Consider the following 9,964-nt stretch of genomic DNA (forward strand, 5'->3'; position numbering starts at 1 on the left):
AACATTATTCTAAGTCAAACATGACCAAAATTATTTTCTTGATTTTCTTTTCCCCAGTATTTGGCTAATTGTTTCTAAGGGTTCATAAATATTTTGTTCAAAAATTATTTTGGACATGAGTCTGTTTGGAGGTGATTTTGAGAATTGATTTTTTTACCGTTAGGAGAAAAATGGGGTTCACTTATGAGAGAAGAAATCAAATATAACGACTGAAATAGTGAAATAATGGTCAAAAAATCAATTTTTTGGAAGAAAAATCATTCCCAAAAAATCACTCTCAAACATGCTCTATATCTCATGAGACTCATAATACTACTCACTTCTTTACGACTCATTTACCCCTGTATATACTATTTTATATGACCTAATATATTTGACACAATCAAAGTATTATGCTAGGGGTGTTTGGGAGTGATTTTTCATCCTAAAAAATTAAATTTTTGACCTTTATTTTATTATTTCAGCCGTAACTTTTGAGTTCTTTTCTCACATGTGGCCTTCACTTTTCTGCTAACGGTCAGAAAATCAATTCTTAAAATCCTTACCGAATAGGGCCTATATATGTCTAGTAAAATATTTATTTTCCAAAAAATAGACGAGTGTAAAAGAAAGTAGTTTATCCTGCTTAAAGAAAGACTTCAACAAGAGAGAGAGAATTTTATGCAAAACTTGTACGAGCAAAGATCTATGACAAAGATAATGCATTTCATATATATATTTACTCAAGAGAATAGGTCATGAAAGATAACGTGTCTCATAAAGAAATTGAAATTGTTAATATTGATATCTGATTGGCGTTGTTGCTAATAAATCACTAGCTTTATTCACGTCCATGCATAAAATTTTTGCACACTTGAACAAACAACTAAAAGTAGGTGACCTTCTCATATGATGGAGAAGGAAATTGTAAACACTTCAACGATCAAATTAGTCAACTTGTATATTTGGGTGTGGGAAAGACGGAAGACGTGAGCACGAGAATGGGCATCGAGTTTAGAGAAAAAATAATTATTGAGAGCATAAAGTTACATTACCTTCAAATAGCACTAAATGTGGATTTTTATATTAGAAGATGCGAAGTGGTTATCGTTGAACGAAAGATACATGTTCTCATCTTAGCGCGTGAGATGTCTTCTTCTAAATATCGCTTCTACAATCCTAGATTCAGATATCATTTAATGATTCTGAAAAGTGGTTATCCTATAGTTTAGGTTTGATATCTGAAAAGTAAATTGACATGTTGATTAAGAAGTGTCTGTTGTAGAGATGTCACATCAATCAATTGCAGGAAATCTCTTGGAAAAAGTGAAGCTAAGAAGATGCATTTGCTTAATCAAAGCTCATACCTTCTATATTAAGCTATGGCAGACCGTGACACCTTGCCTCGACCATGGGGATCGACCCTTACATTGCACATTGACAGAGGCGATGCATCACTATGACTTTCTCTTTTTGATGGTCTCAATTACGCCAGGTAAGCAAACGATGTGGAATGAGAGTCTGAAGTGACTCTATAGCTAGTTTGCCACGTGGATCATGACTAGAGCTTCATGGGATAAAGTGTGAAATAAATCAAAATGAAAAAAAATTGAGACCACCCATAGATTTCTAAGGGAATGCTTGGAATATTAAATCACCAAAAATAATAGTAATGTAACACTAAGTTTAAAATTTATTTCAGAGAACGAAACTAAAATCAAAGTGAGAGTTAGATAGTCAGGACCATAGTTGGGACCCATTCGAAATAGCTTTTGAAAAGTCAAAATGAGCTTCTGAAACCTAAAAATTACTTTTGGACCTCGTTTAACTAATTTGATGGAAGTTCTTATTCTAATAACTAGAAGAACTTTTACAAGAAAGTGGTCCAATGTGACTTTCTATAAAAGCACTTTAAGAATAAGATGCTCTTTTAAAAATTAGTTTTCAAACAAAAATAAAAGTAACTTCCTCCAAAAACATTTTTACAAAAAAGTAAAAACCAAAAACAAAAGTTATCAAACAGGCCCTTAATAATTAGTATATGGGCACAACAAGAGTGGATTCTTCAAGTAATTTTTCAACAAAAATTATAATATTACAGTGCATAGTAACTTCCATCACATGATACCTTCAGTAAGGCGAATTAAACGATATAAAATAATAATAAAAAATCTTATTTATTATGTAATCGGAAATATAATATGGAGTCCATTTGATTTTTTTTCCCTATCTCAGGCCAAAGTACAAAAGGCCATAGTTATCATGACTTTGAATAGTCCGGCATCTTTCTCAAAAAGAAGAGTAAAGCTAGCACTAGTAGCACTAATTATGTAGGATGAATATCTTAATCGGAATTGAAAAGGAACTAAGCCCTTTTAGGTTCTATTAAAATCAAATTTTAGGGAAAAATAAATATATATTTTGAAATAGTGATTTTTCGAAGAATATGTGATTTTAAAAAAAAAAGGAAATTTTTTGAATTTACGTGCAATATTATTTTATTCGAGAATCTATGATTTAAAAAAAAAAAAAAAAAAAGAAGAAGAAGAGAAAAATGCATTTTAAATAAAATGAAACTCAATCGGGGGCTAAATTATGATTCAATTCCAAAATTACATGAAATTGACTGTTTGATTTAATGAATTATACTGAAATTAAATGGAATTATGATGGATGATTTCAGTCAAACCACCCAACTACCATCTTTATGTTTATGTAATATTATCCAATGAATAAAAATGCACTATAATTCCGTTGCTTGACCCTAATTTCTTAAAATACTTTTTTTTTTTCAACCATACATTTTTTGGACCCATAACTTCTATCAAAAATCCACCAAAAAATCGATTTTTAGCCAAACCAAACAAGGGTTCATTGGACAATGTGTAGTAGCTGCGGTGCCACATAAACCTGTGCTAAATAGCATTATTACTCTAACAAGATACACAAATCGCTCGCCTAAAATTTTATTTGGTTAATTTCAGTATTAATTACAATATTAAAAATTCAAAGACAATTATGCTAATACACATGCGCCAAAATCAACAAAAGTGAGTTTGAAACTCGTCTCATCAAGCGATATTCATAAGAAGACAGAATTCGGCAGGTGCAAAGGCATGTGCCAATTAGTGCAAACCTAAATTCATTCAACTTATATTTTTCCCCATTGATTGTTGGCACCTTGTTATTTATCTCTGAGATCTTCAGTGGAAAAGATGAAAACGCCCTCTGCTTCTACTGATTTTCAACATGGCCATCCAAGTAAGTAATGGCGACTGCAGCATGTAGTGCAGCTCCTATGGGAAGAACGTCTTCATCAATAATGAAGTGGGGCGAATGCCACGGTTTGATAGGTTTGGTCGTCTCATTTCTTGTTCCAATCATAAAAAATGTAGCAGGCATCTTCTGCGAGTAGAAGCTGAAATCTTCAGCTCCCATAGTCATTGGGGTAAGCAGCACATTATTCACCCCGAGCAACGATTCCCCAACCTTTTTAGCATGTCCGTACATCACAGGATTATTGATCGTAACTGGATAAGGTATAAGTTTCTCCTCCATGAAGTCGACCGTCGCAGTACACTGGTGGACAGCTGCTTGAGTTTCCACAAGCTGTAAGCAGTGCATTCATCAACACAGTCTTTTTCTTGTGTAATTGCAGGTAACATATTAAAGAAATATTTAAAGGAAGAAGAGTTAAAAAGAGGCTACTGAAAATACAATTCCATTGGAAATAATGTTTCACTTCTAATTTTTCCCTTATAAAAAGAACTTTTCTAGAGAGTTTGTGTTGATCTTATATAGGGCCCATTTGGCATGACTTTTGAAAAGTCAAAAAAATGCTTTCGAGACCCAAAAGCTGCTTTTTGACCATTTGACTAATTTTATAAAAATGTTTATTCTAGTTAGAAAAGCTTTTGGAGGAAGTTGATCGAATGTGGCTTCCTTTAATAGCATTTCCGGTATAGAAATCTCTTTTAAAAATTAGTTTTCAAACAAAAACTAAGATAGAGCAAAAACAAAAACCATGCCAAATGAGCCTATAAAGACATTGATTTTCAGTTTTAATCATTATGTTATATGTTAATGTACTAGGGGAAAAACTACATGTGCTCAAGCAATTAAAAAACCTACCATTGTATAAATGGTGAATATTAAGTACCTCTTTAATCCTTCGCCGGATGTAGGAATAACTTTCTTCATCCAAGAACCGAAATGTGCCACCAAACTTGACCGTCTCAGGGATTACATTTCCTGCTTGACCACCCTCTACAAATCCAACTGAGATTACCTGCACAGTTACACATGAGCAAGAAAGATTTTTATTAACATATTTCATTCAAAACTAGGGGCAAGAGACAGCAAACAAGCCAAGTCTCGTTCTCAATAAATTTGGGCCTGCCTACATGAATTCCTTTTCCTTTTACATTGTTCTCCATCATTAAGTCCATGGTAAGATCCAACGCAATCAGACCATGCATATTTATTTAGTTTCCCCCCACCATTCTCTAACCTGTTCTACAAGGATCCCCATATCATAAAAAACCAATTGTTCTTCAAACAGGCACACAGAAGGGAAATAATAATACCCTGGCTTCTAAAGGATCAGTTTCTCGAGAAACAATCTGCTGGAGTGCGAGGATCGCCATAGAAAGAGCAATAATTGGATCTCTAGTTTTATGTGGGCTTGCTGCATGTCCACCTTTTCCTTGAATGATAGCTGAAAATCTGCCTGATCCAGCCATAATTGGACCAGGTTTCGAACTGATTGTACCAGTGGGCAAATGTGGTGCAACATGTAAGCCAAAAATAGCTTGAACTCCTTCTAGAGCTCCATCTTTTAGCATGTGATATGCCCCAGCATGACCTTCTTCACCAGGTTGAAAGACAAGTTTAACGGTACCCTAATATATAAAAATAGAACTTCAGAAAATTCCCATCTGATAAAAATACTGTAAAGAAATTGTCCGTTATAGATGTTATGTACACTGCAATTATTTAGTATCATTGTTTACCTTCAACTTATGGGATATGCGCTTCAGCAATTTGGCTGCTCCAAGCAACATTGTCACATGGGCATCATGGCCACAAGCATGCATTTTTCCACTAATCTTGCTCTTATGCTTCCATTCCACTAATTCCTACAAATCAACAATTTGTAAAGTTGTTAGATGCTTGACCAGTAAAGGGTTCTTTCTTGCAGTAGATGTATCATCTTTTCGAACATGAAAATTACAAGAACAATAAAAAAATTAATGAAAAGAAATCAAGCTCTAAGAAAATGTAGGCTTAGTGTTATAACTCTACACAGAGGGTACATGTGAGAGAATGCATTTTGGGAGAGAACCCATTTTTGCAGGCATCTATCACGATTTCTCAAGAACTTTTGTCGCCTACAGCTATGGAACCAATTGGACAGCCATTCGAAGTCCCAAACAGAATCTGAGTAATTGACTTCTCTACCTACCATTTAGCTCAGAAGCTTAAAAGTAAACTCATCTTCCTGTAATTCAATGTATAAATTGACAAAAGATGGTGTCACAAGGGCAGGATTGTTATGGATTTGGAGCTCTCTGATAACTTGTTTTATCATTTTTGAACATCAAAATTTTCAATCCAGTTTTTATAGCTTTTGCATTTTCGCTGCAATCTTACCATCACAAGAAAGACATTAGTACTATCATAATTACTTTTGAAAACAGACTAGTAACTACTTTTCTCCATACAAACTGGACTATCCATCCGGTTATTGTTTGAGAAATCTGATCTATTTTCTTGATTTCTCAACATTCTATTTTTCAGTTTAAAATTTAAAATTTCAGTCATATTTCAAAATACTATTTAGGAAATACTAAAGAAAGTCTACTCTTAGTTTTTCCATTACATAGGTATAACACAGACATGAAGTAAAAAAGGAGAAAACATAACAAAAAATTCAAAAATCATTCATAATGTCACCAGGAGGTTTTATAGGGTATTACATTGTTGACTTACTACAACACTTGGGGGTACCTTTATAAAGATAATCAAAAGTATTTTCCTTTTTACTCTCAAAAAAATGCATATACTTTTTGAGAAAATACTCTCAGAAAAAAAGAGACTTCATGATTTTCTAAATGTTTTTAAGAAAACAACATACTACCCAAGATTGACAACCTTCATTACGTTGTTGACTTACTAGTTACTACAATACTAAGTGATACTTTCAAAGGTGTTCAGATGCATATTCTTCAGACAATACTCTCAGAAATAAGAGACTTCCATGATTTTGTAAAAATGTTTCTAAGGACTGAAAACAACATACTGGCCAAAGGTGACTACCTACCTATTACAAGAATGAGGTAAAAAAATTTAACAGATAAGATTCACTTATAGCTCCTATATATCTGCCATGCATTTGTCTCCCACACCAGCAGATAATAAGAAAAATTAAAAGTGAATAACAGAAAATGGAGAAACAAAGAAAAAAATGAAGTGGACTAAATAAGTAAAGCAAAATAAGGCATGCAAATTAGCTTGTGTTATACAGGCAGACTCTCGGTAGCATTTCCGCCCAACTTGCCCCCACATTACCTGGTTTGATTTTTTTCCTACTTTTTCTCTCTTTTAAGGTCATACTGTAAAGTTATTTGCCATTTTCTAGATAAAAATAAAGAAGCATCATAGTTTACTAAGTTACTATGTTCTTAGATTTAAAGCACATTCAATTTGAGTTAGTATTATAGTGATGTTGTTTACCTAGGCATATACACCTAGAAAAACAGTAAGTAACATCATCTCCTTTACATTGATTCTTTTTCAAGCTTGTCCTCTTTTGTATACAAGAATGTTTTAAGAAAGATTAAAGTGAAGAAAGCCATTATCAAGGACATTTCCAAAATCCATTATTAAGTACCAAACTAACATAATCAAATAAAACTATAAGGAAAACTTCCAGCCTTGGTCTTTGATCTGGGTGCCCTATGGGTTCTTTAGTCTACATCCTAAACTCCTTTCAAATCCTATCTCACTTCGGAAGTTCCCGTTTGTCCAAGAATCAGTCTATCACTGCATCACTAACACTATATTTTACTTTAGAAGTTGAATGGCCTACACCATTTTTTGTTAGTGGAATCAAATTTTTCAGAGAAACTAGGAAGAATGGGGATCTTGGTTCTTGCTTTTTCATCTTCTTGAATTCCTTATGATTCTATAGATTTTTTCCCTTTCTGTTTGTACAATTGTTTTTCTTCAAGTTGTTTGCCCTTCTTTTACTGGCTTCTAAACAGAATTCCATAAGAAGCTCCTTGAGGAGTTTCTATCAAGAGAAGATTGATTGCACCGTGAGTATTATATTGACAGTTGAATGTCTCACTCTCGCAGGTGAATGTCTCTTTAATCTTGAAGTGCAAGAGTTTCACTAAGTGGAGCACACAATGGACGTAGCTGTGTTCATAGCCGAACTTCGATAAATCTTCTTCTTTTCTTTCTCGAATTCTTCAAATATTATCTCTTCTTGTTGATTTAGTGATATCGAGAATTTAAATGTTTCATTAGTCAAAGAACTTATACCTTCACGCTTTACTCACTAAACTTTAAAATGCTTTTGAGTGGTCATTGAACTTTAACATATTGCACACCATCATTCACTTACCATATTTCATTAGCCACTGAACTTTTAAAATATTTTCGAGTGATCACTGAAATTTAGTGCATTTTTGACAGCCATTAATTTATTTTATTGTTTGCTATAGGAGCATCTTCAACCACACATTCACACAATAAAATATTCTACAAGGATTCCAAAAATTTGTCTCTACTTTAACCACTCATTCTCCTAAAAATAATATTCAAAACTCTTTTTCTACCATAATGGTTGTCAAACATGTTCTTAACATATTGTAGTACATCACTCACTCGTTATATTATTTCATTGGTCATTGAACTCATATTTTTGTCACGCTTTACTCACTAAACTTTAAAATGGTTTCGAGTAATCACTGAACTTTGAAAGTTTTGAAGTATAAAATACTATACACGAAAACGAAGCCACTTTTTCCTCTTAAATTATCTTTTGCCAACTCTAAAAATTATATTTAGTTAGTCTTGATAAATATTATTGACTCTAAATCGAAAGTTCTATTGTCTGTTTGAGATATATTTTTAATTTCTTTGATTTGGGTTTATGATCTCAACTCAAATAAACAAATAATTTCTCTATTTTTATTTTCTCAGCGTAAAGGAAGATTATAAATTAAATAAAGATTTAAGTCAATTAGAAGTTAGCATTCTTCTATTCCCTTGAAGATAGCTTTTGATGACTAGAGAAATTAATATCAATATTCTCGTCTTAGATTGAGAGCCTCGTTATCTATTCGACACTTTATTTTATTTTTTGATCTAGGTCGAATTTCATAGAAAATCAACTTTACTTGGAAAAATTATGAAATTCAATGACCATTCGAAAGCATTTTAATGTCAAGTGAGTAAAGCGTGATTAATATATAAATTCAGTGACTAATAAAACATGATATGTGAGTAATCGAGTGCAACGTGTTAAAGTTCAGTAATCAATAGGAAGCATTTTAAAATTTAGTGACTACCCGAAGGTATTTTAAAGCTCAATATGTAGATATAAATTCAGTTAGTAATGAAATATTTAACTTGATATCATGTGTGGGTACAATTCAACTATTTGTGCACAGATTAGTGGATAAAACGTGACGAAAATATAAATTCAGTCACTAATGAAATATTTAACTCGATATCGTGTGGGTGTGCAATTCAGCTATTTATGCCCAATCTATGAATCGAAGCTATTTGTGCTAAAACTTGACGGAGATATAAAGTCAATCACTAATGAAGTATTTAACTCAATATCCTGTGTGGGTCTAGCAATTCAGCTATTCGTGCCCAATCTATGAATAGAAGCTTTTGTGCATAACTGGGAAGTATACTATACGCGAGACACTCCAAAAGGAAAAAAAAGTTACTATCCTTTTAACATTGAAATCGAAAAGAGCACAATTAGATGCAGAAAACTTTCAAAGATAACGCTCTTCCACTTTCCCACTACAGTCGTCATACTGTTTAATTAAATTAATCCAACTTCAGAGCTTCATATAATTATATAACTGTTCTATATGATTTAGTAAATTCAAGACTCCAAATGTACCAATAATAGAATCATCCATCTCAAACAAGCAAAACTATTTATCACCAAATCTCGAGCAAAAAAAATAATACCAACAGAAAACAGTCCTATTACGAGAGAGAAAGAGAGACCTGAATAGGGAGGGCATCCATGTCCGCTCTAAGACCGAACCAGGGCTGAGCCCCGGATCCAATAGTGGCCACCAACCCAGTTTCTGCCACAGGCCACTGGTACTTAATACCCAGCGAGTCAAGCTCATTTCTAATGAGTTGACTCGTCTCAAACTCTTCAAATGACAACTCCGGGTACTCATGGATTCTCCTACGAACTCTTTTCAACCAGCGAAAGAACTGGGCATCCCTTGCTGAGTCCAAAAGCTCCCGAGTCAACAACTCAGTCTCAAAACCCGGTAAAGAATGCGATTGTGACGATGAACAGATTGATACAATTGACAGTAGAGAGAAGCAAAAGAGCGTCCGAATCCTCTCCATATTGGAAAAAAAATTGCTTCTTCTTTCCGATGCCGTTGACAATGCACGGCTAATGGCCCCCCTAATCTTTTTATTTATTTATTTATTTATACATAATGTGTTTTCACCTCTAAGGTTTGATAATAACAAAGGTTTTTTTTCAAACATTAAAAACGCTAATTGAACAATTAGAGCGTCTCCAAAGCATCTTAGGTATAAATTATAGTACATGTTGACAACAAAAATTGTAAAGACTAAGGCTGCAGTTGATTTGGTGTTTTCGGGCCATTTTTCGTTTTTCGTTTTCAAAAATGCGAAAAACGCGTTTGGTTCGTCGTTTTTAAAAATGCATTTTCGAAAACGTGGTAAAATTTATAACTGAAAA

The 9,964-nt window shown here is 33.3% G+C and overlaps 1 protein-coding gene across 1 annotated transcript; it reads right to left on the reverse strand.

Moving 5' to 3' along the window:
* Window positions 1-2,921: 2,921 nt before the first annotated feature.
* LOC111403979 (IAA-amino acid hydrolase ILR1-like 3) lies at window positions 2,922-9,687 on the reverse strand. Its single transcript, XM_023032675.1, has 5 exons — window positions 9,241-9,687; window positions 4,992-5,117; window positions 4,566-4,880; window positions 4,139-4,267; window positions 2,922-3,588 (listed from the first exon to the last, which is right to left on the reverse strand). Exons 1-5 carry the CDS (start codon window positions 9,598-9,600, stop codon window positions 3,214-3,216), a joined length of 1,305 nt encoding a protein of 434 aa, XP_022888443.1. The 5' UTR covers window positions 9,601-9,687; the 3' UTR covers window positions 2,922-3,213.
* Between the last annotated feature and the right edge of the window lie 277 nt (window positions 9,688-9,964).

This window comes from Olea europaea, chromosome 11, assembly GCF_002742605.1.
Source record: "Olea europaea var. sylvestris chromosome 11, O_europaea_v1, whole genome shotgun sequence".
NCBI lineage: Eukaryota > Viridiplantae > Streptophyta > Magnoliopsida > Lamiales > Oleaceae > Olea > Olea europaea.